A 17,266-nucleotide genomic window follows, 5' to 3' on the forward strand; every position below is an offset into this window, starting at 1 on the left:
AACCTAATTGTTGTCCCTTCGGGATATCATACATCAGACGATGCTGGATATTTAGTCATGCAAAATCTTATTTTTAGATGCCTTTGTGATCATATACTACGACATTTAAATATCGTGTTTTAGTGAATTTGTGGTATAGTTAATATTTTTCTTATCCATACAGAAACATTTCTACAACAGTATAGATAAAGTAGGGTTTAATAAAGAGAGTAAATGAGTTAATAATTATAACTGTAATTTCGCCCCCTGTAGCCACTTTTCTTCTTAATCGGAAACAGAAATAAATTATTAGCACAATAGCATTAGCCTCCCACTGGTTTCAACTTATTGCATCTCAACCACTGAAAGAATTAGACAGAAGAGCAATGAGCAAGAAACAAACTGGTATGGAATATTACTTTGACACCAAAATGTAAAAAAAAAAACTTCAATGTTGATATCATTGTCGGCGACAGCTGATGACGTCAACCTCATGTCGAAACCTCCGATTGGTTAAGCGCTGTGAAGAACGCCGATGATTGGGCAAATTTACTCTCAAACCCGCCCACATACGGATGTTGTTTTTTTGCCACTAGCGTGACAGTCTAGTAAAGTCCAACTGAATCTGTTTTTATTTTTGGTTGTGATTATATGTAATATGTTACCGGATATAAAAGGCATGTGTCCATTTGTGGAAGACAGTTTTAGTCGTTTTCCCTCGCAGAGTAACATATACGGACTCTGCCAGGCAGGCGAGCAGGAGTTACTGGCAGCGACTCTGAAGGGGAAAGTAGTGTGCTTCAGATATCAGGACCTGCAGAAGAAAATCAGGCCTGTGGCCAGAGAGATTCAGTTCACATATATACCAGGTGACAGCCAGTTCGTTTGCTTCGACGCTCTTTTGTTTTAGCTGTCCAATGCTATTTTTTTCTCTTTTCTGTTAATATAGTTGATGCAGAAATCGTCTCCATTGACGCCTTCAACAAATCAGCTCCTAAAAGAGGAATGGTCGTAGGAATAACCTTCATTAAGGTGTGTTTCATTATTAAGTGATATAAGTAACTAGTTATTACAAGCTAGATGATAAAAAAAATCCTCGTTTCCCCCACCCCATGAGATCTGACATTTATTTTTCAGCTCTGAACCACTTTCATTTCTGCCCATAAATGTTTAAATTCAGGGGAAATAATGTATATTTCTTGTTGTTTATATTTTTCTGTCTTTTTTTCTCTCTTAGGACTCAGGAGATAAAGCAACTCCTTTCCTTAACATTTACTGTGATTATGAACCAGGCTCAGAATTTAACCTAGAGTCAATTGCACGTGAGTCATTTAAAATATCCCTTTTTTTTAGTTGGTGAATTGATGCACTGGCATGTTTTGAGACCAAAAGATATATACAAATGATGTTTAGTTTAAGTTATACCTATATTAGTATGTTAAATTTTACTTATTTAGATCAGAGGCCAAGGATATTCAAATGACAGACTATAGGTATGAAGGAACAAATGAGATTAATATGTTATACTGAATAATCTGAGGCTTCCATCCTGTTGACAGAAAGCTGTCTGAACCTGGAGCTCCAGTTCACCCCCTTCCAGCTTTATCACACTGAGTATGTCATTGTGTTTTTTTGATGTTTGTATAAAATAAGCTGCAAGGTTTATATGCTGGCATTTAATATTTGAATAGATGAGACACTGTTGTGTTATATTTACTTCTGAAAGTTGAAACTGCATTGATGTCTCCGTTTGATTTGCAGGGTGCATTGTGGAGATGGATCCAGTGAGACTGTGTTTCTCCTCAGTGGGCATGATCAGCGCATACATCTTTACAAAGAGGTCAGCCTATAAAATGTAGTCAGAGTAATGGCTTCATATTGTTGATGCTTTTATTTGTACTTCTCTTATACTCCCGTACTAAATATTGGAATTTCATTTTCAATGTCTGATAGTAGAATGCATCTTTGCACCAGTTTGAGGAACAACCAGTAGAAAGACTCTTTCCTGAACTGCAGGAGCTGCCAAGCAAGTGAGTGTCAAGTTTGGATGACGAGACTTATGTAAGATGTTTGACGGTAATTAGTATGTTTTTTGTTTGAATTGCAGTGTGTTATGGTTAAATGTTTTGAGCATTGATCAAAATCGGCGCCTCACTGCGTTTGGATGTCAGAATGGTTCTGTGGGACTTTCTCTTGTCAACCAAAAGGGACCTGGTGAGAAACACACTTACACACTTTCCTCTTCTTCTTAAAATGTAATATGGTGATAATAAAAGTTCTGGCTTTCTTTGTACATTTGCCTTAGAGATTCTCCAAAACTGGCGTGTGCAGCATGACAGTCCCATCTCCACTGTGTTGCTGTTCCCTTTGAAACAGCAGCACCAGAGCCCTGACACTAACAGTGAGTGATACAGTTTATCACTGAATGCTCACAGTCATCAACCATACTTAAAATAAAGACACTATTTAGGCCTTTGTCTATCATGTCTAGAGTACAGAGTTTGAATACTCTCATCTGAATTCATTTTTAGATTTAAATTTAGAGTTTGAGGGCTTCATACAGAAATACATATAATACCGTTCACAAGTTTGGGGTTGGCACCATTCTTTCATGTTTTTGAAAGTCTCTTGTGCTCCCCATAAAATGTATTTGATCAGAAATGCAATTTAAAATTTTAAATGTAATTTATTCCTTTTGATGGCAAAGCTGAATTTGCAGTCTTTAGCATCACATAAATCGTTCTAATATCGTTGTTTTCTGCTCAAGGAACATTTTTGTAGTAACCATGATACCTTTTCAATTCTTTAATGAATATTAAGTTCAAAAACATTTATTTTTATGCAAGATTATTAATGACAGGTAAGACCTCTAGACTATTGTCATTGATCGCTCTTTATTCATCTTTTTTTCTGACAGGCAGTCAAAGGGAAACATTTAATCTGTTGGTGACCAGTTCAATAGAAATGGCTGTTGTTTACAGGTTAGTGGCTGGTTAGTATGTTGCTTGTTCTGCACCATGTGTCTGGTAGAGTGTAAAATAAATGTGTGCGTGTTCAGGGATGTGGAGCAGTATGGACTGAGCAGACAGCTGTGCTTGGCAGAAAGCGACCAGTGCGATGCTGTTCTCTGTGCTCTTGTTGTTGATCTGGACTTTGATGGACAGCATGAGTTGTTGCTGGGAACATATGGACAGGTACAGTGCTGGATTTAAAGAACAGAAACACTTGCTAGAGAACAAAAGTATGCCACGTTGAAAGAGTTTAAAATACATAAATTGATATTCAAGCAGCTTACCTGTATGCATAAAATTATGTTCATTCATTTGGGATCTACAGGATCTCCTGTGCTACAAATTTCACCAACCAACGGGAGCTTTTGAAGATAAGTTACAGCTGCTGTGGAGACGGAGTTTTAAAAGTCCCCTGCTGTCGCTGATTTATCTTGACCTGGATGGTGACGGACTGAGAGAGCTAGCTGTTCTTACCTTAAAAGGCCTGCATATCCTACAGGTAACTATCACTGAGCTGATTTATTATTATTATTATTATTATTATTATTATTATTTTGATGTATTCATTAATTCTCCGTATTTTTATCCCTAACAGCACAGTCTGAAAACAACAGCAGATCTTGTTCTTCACAGATTGTCCACTTTAGTATCAAGATTGCCTATTTCTTCAAAAGACCAGTCAATCAAAAACCAAGATGGTGAAGAGGGGTCTATTTCAATCAGCAATGAACAGAGAACTGCAGAAACCGGACATTGACTTTTAAGTGACAGATATGTGTTTTTAATTCAAAGGAAGGTAAAGTGTATGAAGAGTTAAATATCTAATTTTCTCTGTGTAAGAATGCATGCTATATTCCATCTAACAGGCATTTCTGCAAGCATAACTTATGCAGTGTTTTGCTGAGTGAGTGGTCTTTCCTGTAGAGTGATGTCACCCTTCAGTAATGGGTTTTAATGACAGACCTATTCTTCCTTGAATTTTGCACCAGTGCAATGACTATAAAATGACCCTGAAATGAAAATGTCTCCTTGCTGGTGCCGTGTTTGATTCCAGACTTATTCAATCTTACAGCCTAGTGATCACAAGCAATTCTTGTTCAGAGCGTGACCTCATTTCTGTGCCTATTGGCTCTGGGTAACAAGTTGTTCAATTAAAAAAAACAATTTTAAATGATAATTTTGCCAGAACATTGAAAGACCCTGTGCACAAATTTGACAAAACTAGTTTTTATTTCCTTGTTGATTAACGTTCTATTGAAATAAGAATTTCTTATGGGACTGAAGAGTTTGACATTATAACCTGGCAAAACTATTATTTCTTACTTGCTATTGCTAGTCGGTAGCAGGTGGCATATGGATAGCGGATATTCACATTTTGTTTGCCAAGAATTTGTATAGCCTTACAAATAAGACAAGTCATCAATGCTGGAATGGAAATGTAGGTAAGTGGTGTTGTGGGTTTGTTGTCTTCCCAGGAGAGGGCGCCCTTAGTTAACATTGCATCAGTGTCACGGTGCTTTTCAAAGATCCAGAGATCAGGCTTGACGTGACCTCTGTTTGTGCTGCCTGAGGCTTGGCCTGAAACTGCTGTCACGCTTGGCTCTCTCGGGTCTGCAGCTAGTTACTGTACAGATTTAGACAAAGATGTCTTGTCTTGTGCATTAATGAGCTGGGGGTGTGTGGATTTTAATAGTTTACTAATCTTTTTTGGATCTTACACTACAGATTTGTGATGTGTTGGGAATCGAGCTGTTAAGCCCTGCAGCTAGATACTCTTGCCCTCTCAAAGAGTAGCTGTGAGAAAAATCTGTGATGAATTGTCAATTTCATCACAATGGTCCGCTCTCATTACTCTCATCATTAGCATTTTTTTTTAAACCATAGCTGTATATTTTATATATTTTTGGTCCAGAAGTCATGGCCTAATGGTTAGAGAGTCGGACTCGTAACCCAAAGAATGTGGGTTTGAGTCTCGTACCAGCAGGGATTGTAGGTGGGGGGAGTGAATGTACAGCACTTTCTTCCCTTCAATACCACTATTGAGGTGCCCTTGAGCAAGGCACCAAACCCCCAACTGCTCCCCGGGGCGCCGCAGCATAAATGGCTGCCCACTGCTCCGGGTGTGTGTTCACGGTGTGTGTGTGTTCACTGCTGTGTGTGTGCACTTAGCATGGGATAAATGCAGAGCACTAATTCCAAGTATGAATAACCATACTTGGCCACATGTCACGTCACCTTTTTTTCACTTTAGAAGGTCACAATTACCTGACAAGTAATGACCATGTAACTTGTATAACAACTACCATTCAAAAAGTTTAGAGTTGGTAAGATTGAATGCTTTTGAAAGATTTTTCTTTTACTCACCAAGGCTACATTTATTTGATCAGAAATAAAGTAAAACAGTAATATTGTGAAATATTACAATTTACAATAACTTTTAATATTTTAAATAATTTATTTGCATTTTAGAGCCCTTCAGTATTCAGTAGTAAATCATGTTTTTTTTTTTCGAGATTCTTTGATGAATGGCAAGTCAAAAAGAACAGCATTTATTTCGAATAGAAATATTTTGTAACAAATTTTGTTAGTCACTTTTGATAAATTTAATGCATTCTTGCATAAAGTATTAATTTAGTAAGAAGTCTTACTGACACCAAACGTGTGAACTATCGTGTACAAATGTACACTTCAAAAACAAGTGTAACCAAAACTTGCTCAACACGCTTTTATAGCCTGGACTCCCTTGTCCAGTTTACAGTCTTACTGTAACAACATATGTGACCCTGGACTACAAAAGTATATAAATCGCTGGGGTATATTTGTACCAATAGCCAACAATACACTCTATGGGTCAAAATTATCAATTTTTCTTTTATGACAAAAATCATTAGGACATTAAGTAAAGATCACGTACCATGAAGATATTTTGTAAATTTCCTACCGTAAATATATCAAAACATAATTTTTGATTGGTAATATGCATTGCTAAGAACCTCATTTGGACTACTTTAAAGGTGATTTTTCTCAATATTTTTTTTGCACCCTCAGATTCCAGATGTTCAAATAGTTGTATCTTGGCCAAAAATTGTCATATTCTAACAAACCATACATCAATGGAAAGCGTATTTATTCAACTCTCAGATGCTGTATAAATCTCAATTTCGAAAAATTGACCCTTATGACTGGTTTTGTGGCCCAGGGTCACATATCACCGTGTTGATCTCCTGGATTTTGTGTTTAGTTGCTTGGCTGTTTCCTTCAATCACACAACAATCCCACTGATATAAGCCAACATGCACAAGAAACAAACTCTTCACAGTGACGTCTTCACTAATTTATTACATTGTCACACAAATTTACTGTTATATAAGACTGGTCAACTGAAAAAAATAAAAATAAAAATACAATACAAAAAAAAAAAAAAGATTTAAAAATGAAACCTACAAAAACATTGAGTCCAGTCTTATTCTGGAAATAAGGTAATCTTAACAGTCCCATTTCTTTCCCTCCAGGTCAAGAGTTAAGACATGCTATGGTGCTGAGCTCAAAAGGTCACTGGTAGACAAAGGTTAGTGGTTGGTATAATGGGTTCAGTTGGCGTGCTGTGCAGTTGAAAAACACAGTTTAAAAGTGTATGGGTAAGGCCCACCTGAGGAAAAAGAGAAAGATAAGATTTAAGGAACAATGTGATTTATGGTTAGAGCAAAACAGCTCAAACTTATAACAGTGCAAAATTGTGCCGCCGCCAGGCGAGTGAGTACTTACTAGGGTTCTTCATCTGGTAGTGGTTCATCATAGCAAGAGCCTCCATTGCATCATTTACCGACTCCCACTCCAACAGACCAGATGAACTTCTCTCACCTGCGGTTCCACCAACACAAGAGCACACACACACATACACGTGTATTTATATAGAACCAAACATACACCACACTTTACCATATAATTCACACACAGTAAATGGACTGTTTATAGACAAACACAAACTCATAAGTAACTCACTCTTGCCAGTGAACAGTTTGACGCTGACTGGAGTCTTGATTCCCAACTCATCACAAATCTGTAGATAAAAACCCAGAAGAGATTATTAAAATCTAATTCCACACATGCATATCATTCAAGCACAAGACATTTTTGTCCAAATTGAAAATGTTTTCCTATTGTAACATTTAAGTGAAATGGCTATTGGAAGGAATGGGAAAAACTTCAGAGAATTGTAGCAAGAGGGAAGGAATATTTTTTTTGATTAAGATTACAAACTCACATTTTTAAAAAACATACGCGCAGATAAATCAAACACTGCAACATTCCATATATATATATATATATAACATAATGACAGATAACACCTCTGACCTGATTGAACGCTTCAACAGTGCAGTCTGGCTGACCATTGAAGAAGTGCAGTACGTTGCTGGGCTGCTGGATGCGGTTCTTGGCTGCCTGCTCAGCGGAGGTGAAACGGTTGTTTCTGTTGCCATGGAAATCCTTAAAACTACAGCTGCCATCTTCCAGCTGATATGACTGACCCGGCATTATGGCCTGTTGTTTGGATACACTGCAGACCAAAAGATGAAAAATTAAAAATAAACAATGTAGTACACAGACAGATAAATCATGCAAATTTAGTTGAACTGAGAACCACCTTTGTGGTCTGGCATGTTTAATAATTATTAAATGTAAAAATATATATTTTAAAATAATAAAAACATTTAAATTAAGAGCAAAAGGCAAAACAAAAACACATTAACATTAATATATAATAGAAGTGCAAAAAAAAGAAAAAAAAAAGAAATTCCATTGTACACACCAGACATTGAGTTTTTGCCCAAACAGCATGTTGTTGTTCAGGTGTGAAATGGCTCTGTCAACAGCATAGCAGTCTCCCATCTCCACCATTGCAGCGCCTGGTTTACTCTTCATAAACTTCACCTGAGCACACACACAACATATTCAACACAATTAGAATTATTCAGCAAGGATACTTTTGGTCAAAAAAAAATCTTTCATAACATTCAATGTTTTTGCATTTTCAAATAAATCATGTTCTTTTGAAGTTTCTATTCCAAGAATCCCCCCAAAAAATGAGTATCCTGGTTTCCACAAAAATATTAATAAGCACGACAAGATAAGAAATGTTTCTTGAGCAGCAAATCAGCATATTAGACTGATTTCTGAAGAATCATGTGACACTCTGAAGACTGGAGTAATGATGCTGAAAATTCAGCTTTGTCATCACAAAAACATTGAAATTCAAAATACTTATTTTAAATTGTAGTAATATTTAACATTACTGTATTTAAGTCAGTATTTTTGTTCAAACAAATGCAGTATTGGCGAGCACAAGAGATGCCTTTCAAAGACATTTGAAAAAATGTATACGAGTATATGAAACGATCACCACTGGTTTTTCAACTGAAGATCATGAGCTCAACCCCATCACCCTTGAGCTCAAAAACCCCACTCACCCTTTCCACATTGCCGTAGAGACAGAATATGTTGAAAACTCTGTCTGCATTGATCTTGGTGGGCTCAAGACCATACACCATTACCACAGGAGAGTCAGCATGAGCACTGTAGTCCGGCGGAGGAGGTCCGTGTCCATATTGTGCCCCACCATACCGGGGTCCGCCACGGCCACGTCCCATTGGGGGCCCCATGCGCCTGCCCTCGTAGTGAGGGGGTGGGGGAGGTGGTCCATAGGTGTCATCATAGTGGCCATAGCCACCCTGAGGACCACCTAGAAGAAAAATTAAATATACACTATAAGCACCTATAAAGCACCTTCAGTGCCTCAAGTCAAAGCGTCGCTGATAATGTGTATTAGACTGACCATATTCAGGTGGATGATCCCCCAGCAGTGCTGGCTGCCTTTGCCGCTTATTTGGGTTAGCATTGGGGTCTGAGAAAGAGAGACAGAACAACAATACAACATCTCAACTGCTATGAACATCAAGAGTGCAAACACAAATTAATAGGAAAGGCTGTGCAGTTCTGGGAGTGACATGCAGTGAGCATTAGGTGCCAATACTACTAAGTGACTGCAATACTAAGCCATAATGGAGATTTTGAATGGCATATCAGGTCGATCAAAGAGAAATTCAGCTACATTTACATTATTGAAAATATTTCATTCTCTCAGACCTCACAACCAAACACACACCTTGGGAATTGTTCCAATTGCCATCTGCATCGGTATCTGCACAGACAGGTATACACAAATCGGTTTAAATTAAGTATTAAAATTATATACACAAATATGATTAAATAACCATACCTTCAAAATTAAATATACATTTGTGCATTACTCTTGGTACGGACTATAAAAACCACAGGTTCCAAGAGGTGTTCAAAAGCACAACATGTATTAATAAATTAGAATACTCTTCCAGAAATAAGTGGTTTTAAAGAATAAGCACTTCAGGCAAGTAGCCGAGTTCTAGTTATGGTTACAACAGTTTGCCTGCCTGCAAGACCAAGACAAATGATCTTCTCCAGAAAATGACACCCAAACCACATCAATGTCATAATACAAGGTTTCACAGAAAAGGTTAATACAACAATACAAAGTGATAAACACATTTACCTACATATTTTAGACAGGAATTGAAGTGAATACAGAAGAGTTGAATGTTTTGCTTAAATGTTATAAAACACTAAAAACTTTAGGAAGTGTTTTAAGGGTCCTTATATTTAAGTCAACATGAAATACTGTTGCAACCCATTTTACTTTCTTTATCTGACCTATTCTAATGTTTTCTTATATATTTTACATGGAAACAAAATGTGCATGTGGAATAATGTGCACCAATAAATCTTGCTCGATAAAAGCCTAGAAAAGAGAATTAGAAGAGTAAATGGGAGTTGCTTTCATGTTGACTCAAGTTAGACAAATTAACAAGGCTGCTGATTAATAAGGTGGAAGGTCTTTTGAGTGAAATTTAAAAGTAGTGATAAAATGAAAATAAATAGTTTCTTCTGTATTGTGACATCCGAGTAAAACAGATTAACTAAAAGGAAAAAAAAGGAGAGCAGGAATTGTTTCAATCTATCAGTTTTTGATTGGATGAAGGCAGATCTAAATAAGAGCTTGCAGTCAATCATAAGAAAAGGGCTGGATTTAAGTGGACAGAATGATTGGAAAACATCACCATACACATCACCAAAGAGAAGCCTGTCATTTTAACGGAAGACAGGATTATGACATTTTGATTAAAACTTACATGATCAAAAACAAAACAAAAAATCAATCAACATATGCACAGATGAAGTGTTCTCCAGAGTAATACCGTGCATTTAGAAAATGGAAAGTGAATTTTCATTTCATGTCAACTTAAAAATAAATAAATAAATAAAAACAAAGTGACTGATCAATTAAACTAGAAGAATTCTAAGTTTTCACTCCCACAGGAAATGTTACCTACTAAAAATGAAAGACATAAAAAATAGTCACTTATTCCACATCATCCAGACTGAAAGAGTCTGAAAGGAATTAAAAGAGAGCTGCATATATCCACTCGAGAGTGTAATTCAAGGGTCTTCACTTCATGCCAAAAGTGTGTAACACATCTTACCAACAAAGTTCCAGCTAATCCAGCCAGGACAAACAGTTTGAATGAGCAGTGTGCTATACACCCATTAAAACAAAAACAAAAAACAAATGCAGCAGGCACCATGGAAGTATGATGTTCTTTACCAGTCGCCCTACTCCTGATGATTTAGTTTTCATTCAGTTCCTTAGGACATTTCTCCTAGTCCGCTGCATGCGTTTTTGGTGCATTCCAGGCACATCGGTGCTTACCGTAGTAGTAGTAAAGGTGGATAGCAGACAGCAGACGGTGTTGAGTTTAGAAGAGTGCTGTCCGTTTCACGCCAGCAGTCAGACTAATCCACACCTGCGTCACACAGGGGGCGTAACACAGGGATCAGAACACGGTCAGCCGTGCCCAATGAATAAAACAGATTCAACACAGAGAGGAAGAGGAGAAATGAGAGATAGAAAGCACTTCAGTCCACAAAGAGACAGGGCTTGGGGAGGGAGAGCGGAGGATCTGACTGTGTGATCGGTGGGCAGCTGCGGTCCTTCCCATGTGTTACAGTGGTGTATTGTTGCTAGTGTCGCCCGTAGTGTCTTGTCTGGTGCGTTTCGCTATTTTTAGCAAGATGTGTTTGCGACAATCTCACGTTGATGTCAGAGCATGTGGCCTGTGAACATGCGGTTTCGGATGTGTCACGGTGTGTCGAAGTCGATGTCATCTCTGTTAGTTACGTATAGACAAATGTCTGCTCTTTGCTGGGTGAGTAGTGACGATCTCAACTTGTCGTGCTGCGCGCAACGAGACCACCGCCGCTGTGTTGGAGCAATCTTGACTTATGTCGACTTGCAGATCTCTGCATAAATCTCAAACAATCTGTTTGTTGGTGTGTTGTCATGGCAATGTCAGTTTGGCCGTCTCTGACCATGGCGCTTGTGTTGTAGCAATCCTGATCTGGTGTGTTGTCACGGTTATGTCAGCTTTGCATGTTCGCATGATGTTCTCAGGAAAGAGGAAAGAAGCGAGAGCAAAAGTAGCCCAAACACCCAAGAAACATGAGGACATTGGGCAGGGAATGAGAAGGAAATATCTGTGTAATTCTTCTCTGTTGTTCTGTGTATCTGTACCACTTTGCTTCATGTGTTTGCTGCTCGATCAGTCGATGTGCGAAGGTCTTCTGTGATCGGTTGTAATGTATTATCCAAAGAGATTAGACCCATTCCCCTAAATGTGTCATTAAGATGTCCGCCACCTTTGTAGAGAATGGAGATGTTAGCAGAGTGGAAGGGTATCTTGAGCGTTTTTTTTTTTTTTTTTATCCGTGTGACTTCGATACGAGTGAAATTGCCATCTTTGAAGCGTTTAAAGTTGTTGTGAGTTCCGTTTCACGGTTCCATGTGGCCTGTTGAATTGCTGCGAGTGTGTCTTGCAGAGAAACTTAAGTAGATGGAAATGTTTTGTTGGATGTAAAATGTGTTCAGTGGCTAGTTCAAGCACAGGAGCTTAATGCATCTCAACTCAGGAGTAAAAAAGCTCAGCAGTTTTACCCTGAGACCTGATACATAGACAATTTGCATAAGGAGAACACTGAATATGAACCACATTTGGGAGTTCTAAAAATCACATTGTTTAAAGACTTACATGTTCAAATGTGAATTTGATCCTACAAAGAAGAACATTTACATAAACTCTGGCTAAAGGAAAAAAAAAGAAAAGGAGAAAAAAGCATTCTGAATGCAAAAACTACATTAGAACAGTGAATCTGGGTAACATTGGTTCCTGAGTGATCCATTACATTTTGCCTGGACCATTGTGAATCTTTGCGTTCATAAATCTACCTGTCGCTTACATCAAGCCTGGCTCTACAACCATGTTCAGGCAAAAATTTGCCCTATTGCTGGGGTGTCCAATCCTGCTCATGGAGGGCATACATCCTGCAGAGGTCTAACTTCAATAAGCCCCGACACACCCACCAAGAAATTTCTAGTGATCCTAAAGGTCAGCTAGTACAGTGTTAAACTGGAATTTTCCGCACCCTGCCCTATTGCAATGCAAAAAAATCAAATCTCCATCATGTAACAAACTAGATGCAGTGTCATGCTTAGTGAGTACAGGTGAAAGAGTGCCTGCTCCTAAGGATTTGTGTGTATATGAGAAACACTTGTGCTTTAACACGAAACAGGTGACATGCGCAACAGACGAGTGTGTCAATATGAGTTAAGGAGGATGTGCGCTTCTGCCATCAATATAATAATCATGTCTTTGGTTTAAATGAACGGATGGGGGGTTTTTTGTTGTTGTTTTTTTTTAAAGCTCATGTTCTTTTTGCATAGGTGCAAGATTGCGTGTCCATGTAAGAACGTCTATATGCAACTACAACTGTGTAAATATTTGTATTATAATCCAAACAGAAGGAACGCAAGAATAAAGCAGAATCACTGAAGTGACATCCTTGGGAAAAGATCTACTCTAAAAACTTTCCAGGATGTCACTTTAGGAAGCTTGTCCACACACCCATCCCCATAAACCATAAGAAGCACAGACAGAGTGCATGAGCTGTACTGTACCTTGGCCACTCGGATTGGGGTTGGTGTAGTCCCAAGTATCCTGATCGTTTTTGAAGACGTTGAGACGGGTTGGCTTTACAATAAAAAAAATGAGCTTTCATTAGTAATCAGGGTAATACGTAGTCACAACCATTTCAAATGTACCAATGTCATCAACATTGGTCTCATTTGACTTGAATTAGTATTTTAAAGACTGTTTTAAGATTATATTGACTTACGTGAATTTTACAGGTCTAGAACTCATTTAAAACAAAAATTCTAATCATTTTAAAGGGGTCATATGCGATTTCAAGTTTTCCTTTCTCTTTGGAGTCTTACAAGCTGTTGGTGAATAGATAAGATCCCTGAAGTTGCAAAGACTAAAGTCTCAAAACCAACGAGATATTCTTTATCAAAGTTAAGACTCTGCCACACCCCCGCAAAACGGCTCGTTCTAACACGCCCCCACATATCTAGGTCACTATGTGGGAATATTTGCATAATGCGCCCAAATGTGCACGTAAAGAAAGAAGGCGTGGTTTCAGTAACGCAGTTAGTGTTGAAGCAGCCATGTCAGAGAGACGCTGTGTGTTTCTAGGCGAAAGCACTTTATTTGGCCTTCCGAAAGTAGATGCATGCAGGAATCTTTAAGATGACTTACAACAGAACAGCAATGCATTTTATGGACGACCGTTTCATGAACCTAGGAGAGGAGGTAATTCTGACTTTGCTATGACAATCTGGCGCTTCTGAATCAGCGACTGTAAGTATGTTTTGTTACTAGTTTAAGTATTTTCTACTGACTGTTCAAATGCGGAGTTTTGCGCATCGTGTGTGTGTGCGCGCGTTTGTGTGTGTGTGTGTCTTAACCACGGCTTGTGTACTGCATCATTACGGTGTCTGTTCCCCTTTCGGGCTTGAACTGATGGTAAAACTAATGACATTATTTACTGTCTTTACATTTATTTTGAAAGATGAAGCTCGCGATTATGGTAAGGGGCATTACTTTCCAACGAGTGCTTGCAGTGTTCGGCCAATCACAATGCACTGGGTCAGCTGGCCAATCAGAGCAGACTGCGCTTGTCAGAAGGAGGGACTTTGTAGAAAACAAAGCGTTTAAGAGAGGCGGGGCATAGAGGACCTACAATAATGTACAGTATTTGAAAATTAATGTACAGTATTTGAAAAATAATGTGTTTTTTGAACATTAAAGCATGTCAACATATTTTGTTACACCAAATACACAAAATAAGGATCTTTAAAAAAAGCATAATATGACCCCTTTAAGCCATGTTGAGGCTCACTCAGAAGCCTCCAAGCTGAGCACCAGTGGTGTTCTTTTTAATGAAGAAATTGATTGCATAAACTACTTAGACTAGTCTTAAAAGTTAGTCTTTTTTATCTGCAAGTGTGGTCATTTTTTAAAGATCTAATTTGAAGACTGATTATGACTTGGCTAACTGATAGTTAATCAGTTCTTAAGACAGTCTTAACATTACAACTGTTTATGCAACTGACCCCAGGCCTGCAGAGGGCACTGTACAGCACAAGAGGTATCATACATGTAATATTTTGGGGTACTAACCTTAGCATACTCAATTTTAAGGGTGCAGCAGCCCGAGTAGATGTCAGCTCCGTTGAGAGATGCTTTGGCTCTCTGTGCACTCTGGACCGAGTCAAATGTGACCAAAAGTCAAGGAGAACAATATTTTGATTGTAAACATGCAGTGTAAACCACACATTGACAGGGCTTAAGCTTTGTTCTTGTGATAAGCCCCATGCACTGTGCAGAAATCATTCAACTACATTACAGAAGATTTTGTTTCAAGGATATTCGACCATGGCTTGAACTCCATTTTTCCTGAAGATCACAATCCTTTGCACAGGTCCGCAGTTATTACAAATGGTGTAGAGAACATCCTACAGACAAGAAATTATATTGTATAAACAGAAAGAGGGATGAGAATATGCTTTAATGCAATAGTAGACAGCTAGTATGCAACAGAGTCTACTCAGCTACACCACGCTGGGTGTTATCAAAACAACTTACCGTGGTAATGGGATAGATGGGGTTCATGATGGTAAGGAGCAGTACACTGTTAACGCTCCGTGTATCATCAGAGTTGCTGGGCCGAGAGATTTTCTGACTGGTAGAGTAATTGATGTAAGATGGCCGGCCAGCGATGTAGATTTGACTATTGTTAGCATACGTCACTGCGTTACAGGAGCCGTTCATGTCCTCAAACTCCACCAGTGCCTGACGCTTCTTTGGCATTAACACAACATAACTGAAAAACAGATGCATATACACAGACTCTCAATAACAACTTTGAATCTAAAATAATCCTCCAGAAATAGTGCAAAATGCAAACCAATAAAAGGCAAATTGATAACTTCTTATGAAAATGTACAAACTTACACTTTAATACCAGAGAAGACATTACTTCTGTTGCACTTTTATTTAATATTTTTACAATCAACTATTAATTTAGTTTACGTTTCTCAACTGGGGGGGCTGTTTCCACCGTCCAAGGAGGCCAAAGGATGACTTAAAGTTAATTTTTAAAAATGTAATGAAATAAAACTATTAAAATGATTTTTAAAAAACACAAACTCTAATCAGAATCAACTTCTTGAATCGTATAGAATCGCAACAAGAATCATGTTGAATTAAATTACCAACACTTGGTTAATAAAAAAATATATATTTGAAAACAAGCAGTGTTGTCCAGAAATACTGGAGGTAATATTGAATATTGTGTTGGGCAACAGGGAGACTTTGAGTCAAAAAAGTAGAGTGCCCTTAGTTTAAAGGAACTTTTGTTACCACTGTTCTAAAATAACCCCAAACACACCTTTTTTACTTATTCGTATAACTCACGGTCACCAAAGAACGGACTCAAATGAGCACCACAAGGATTGAGGATGCCATTTGGCACAAAGACGATTCCTTTCCACAATGTGTGTTACCTTACGGTGCCAAACTCCTGTAGCGCCTCCACCAGGTCAGCCTCAGTAATGCCGTCAATAAGCCCCCTTATATGCACCACAAGCGAGGGCAGGGTCTTGTGCGGGTCGTCATAACCCTCCTGAACATACAAAGGGAGGGGTGAAAGGTTAAATCAAACAATAATGTAAAACCAGAATCCTTGTGAATGCTTAAAGCAAATATATAAAAGACATTTACTAATTTGTTTCACTACATTGGCCAAAACGATGCAAAATTCTGTATACTTGAGTAAAGGTTCAGATTCGCAAAATGGACCTAATCAACATCAGATTCAGAGTAAAGATACGAAGATGAGACTCGTCGAAGCCAAGATAACAGTTTCGCACGAAAACTGATCAATTCTCGTTCCTTCTAGTTATCTCGAGCACTTTACTCCATTTTCCGTTTAATTAAATGAGTAAAAGTCTGTAACATACAGTTTGAACGGTTTATTATAGTCTGAGCTGATTGACCAGAACAATGAATGAGCACTGAGTAAAGCACTGCTAGCCGAGCCACAGGTACCAGTTAACAGTTAGATGTAAGATATTAGATGCTGTGAATTATATATCTCATCTTATAATTAGTAATTATCATATTCTCCGTAATAGCATAATTATTTCTCACAAACTAACGTTAAACAGACGAACTGGCGTCGGCTACAAGCTAGCTTTATAGCATCACGTATTGAATGAAGAAAAACCGCGTTTCAGGAGGGAAAATGAAAGTCTAGAGCCACAAGCATAGAAAATGCAATAAACTGAATCACATAAAAGTACCGTGGCCATTCCGTCGCTGTCTGTTTTCTGTCTTTTTGTTGCTCTGCCTCCGTCGCCGTAATAATGGCCTGCCGCAGCAGCCATGTTGTCTAAAATCAAATGAGATGTTCTATGGAACACACTTCTGCTGCAGCTACGGCAACCCGCAGGTCAGGAGGGGAACGCGAGAGGAAAAGGAATCTTGGGAATGGAACGTGTGGAATGGTGCGTTCAAGTCATGTCGGATAGATCGTATTTACGAGTTGAACGCACATGAACGCCACCACAAAGTCGTTATTACGAGTGCGAAACGCGAAATTTTCTTTAAGCCCGGAAGCCCCGAGTTTCCGAGTTGGGGGCGTGTCAATGAGAAACATGGCGGAATCGATGGATGCAACGTCTGTAGTTTTTTTTATTTTTTTTATTGCTTAATGTACATAACAAGACA

At 38.4% G+C, this 17,266-nt stretch overlaps 2 protein-coding genes across 3 annotated transcripts; one reads left to right on the forward strand and one right to left on the reverse strand.

Moving 5' to 3' along the window:
* The first annotated feature begins 524 nt into the window (after positions 1 to 524).
* Positions 525 to 4,173, forward strand: kptn (kaptin (actin binding protein)). The gene is made up of 12 exons (XM_016229122.1): positions 525 to 848; positions 929 to 1,011; positions 1,217 to 1,301; positions 1,539 to 1,593; positions 1,741 to 1,819; positions 1,936 to 2,009; positions 2,087 to 2,193; positions 2,285 to 2,380; positions 2,897 to 2,960; positions 3,038 to 3,173; positions 3,316 to 3,489; positions 3,586 to 4,173. The coding sequence occupies exons 1-12, from the start codon at positions 638 to 640 to the stop codon at positions 3,745 to 3,747; spliced, it is 1,326 nt and encodes a 441-aa protein (XP_016084608.1). The 5' UTR covers positions 525 to 637; the 3' UTR covers positions 3,748 to 4,173.
* Positions 4,174 to 6,313: 2,140 nt separating this feature from the next.
* Positions 6,314 to 17,084, reverse strand: hnrnpl (heterogeneous nuclear ribonucleoprotein L). 2 transcript variants are annotated; one of them, XM_016229177.1, is made up of 14 exons: positions 16,840 to 17,084; positions 16,042 to 16,160; positions 15,122 to 15,359; positions 14,906 to 14,991; positions 14,657 to 14,753; positions 13,093 to 13,165; positions 9,154 to 9,189; positions 8,824 to 8,892; positions 8,459 to 8,730; positions 7,801 to 7,922; positions 7,347 to 7,548; positions 6,993 to 7,050; positions 6,756 to 6,851; positions 6,314 to 6,639 (listed from the first exon to the last, which is right to left on the reverse strand). In XM_016229177.1, the coding sequence occupies exons 1-14, from the start codon at positions 16,921 to 16,923 to the stop codon at positions 6,581 to 6,583; spliced, it is 1,611 nt and encodes a 536-aa protein (XP_016084663.1). In that variant the 5' UTR covers positions 16,924 to 17,084; the 3' UTR covers positions 6,314 to 6,580. The 2 variants fall into 2 exon arrangements, with proteins under 2 accessions (XP_016084663.1, XP_016084662.1); XM_016229176.1 differs by having other exon boundaries at positions 6,756 to 6,863.
* Positions 17,085 to 17,266: the final 182 nt, after the last annotated feature.

The sequence above is a fragment of the Sinocyclocheilus grahami genome, unplaced genomic scaffold, assembly GCF_001515645.1.
Source record: "Sinocyclocheilus grahami isolate Dianchi unplaced genomic scaffold, SAMN03320097.WGS_v1.1 scaffold348.1, whole genome shotgun sequence".
In the NCBI taxonomy this organism is placed as follows: domain Eukaryota; kingdom Metazoa; phylum Chordata; class Actinopteri; order Cypriniformes; family Cyprinidae; genus Sinocyclocheilus; species Sinocyclocheilus grahami.

Bases quoted from the DNA above. Each gene is read 5' to 3' on its own strand.
- kptn (XM_016229122.1), top strand. From the start codon at position 638: ATGTTACCGGATATAAAAGGCATGTGTCCATTTGTGGAAGACAGTTTT. The intron at 849-928 runs GTGACAGCCAGT...CTGTTAATATAG, and splicing joins TCAGTTCACATATATACCAG to TTGATGCAGAAATCGTCTCC. The intron at 2,381-2,896 runs GTGAGTGATACA...TTTTTCTGACAG, and splicing joins CCAGAGCCCTGACACTAACA to GCAGTCAAAGGGAAACATTT.
- hnrnpl (XM_016229176.1), bottom strand. From the start codon at position 16,923: ATGGCTGCTGCGGCAGGCCATTATTACGGCGACGGAGGCAGAGCAACA. The intron at 14,992-15,121 runs GTAAGTTGTTTT...TCTTGTCTGTAG, and splicing joins CCATCTATCCCATTACCACG to GATGTTCTCTACACCATTTG. The intron at 7,923-8,458 runs GTGAGTGGGGTT...GTGTGTGCTCAG, and splicing joins TCTACGGCAATGTGGAAAGG to GTGAAGTTTATGAAGAGTAA.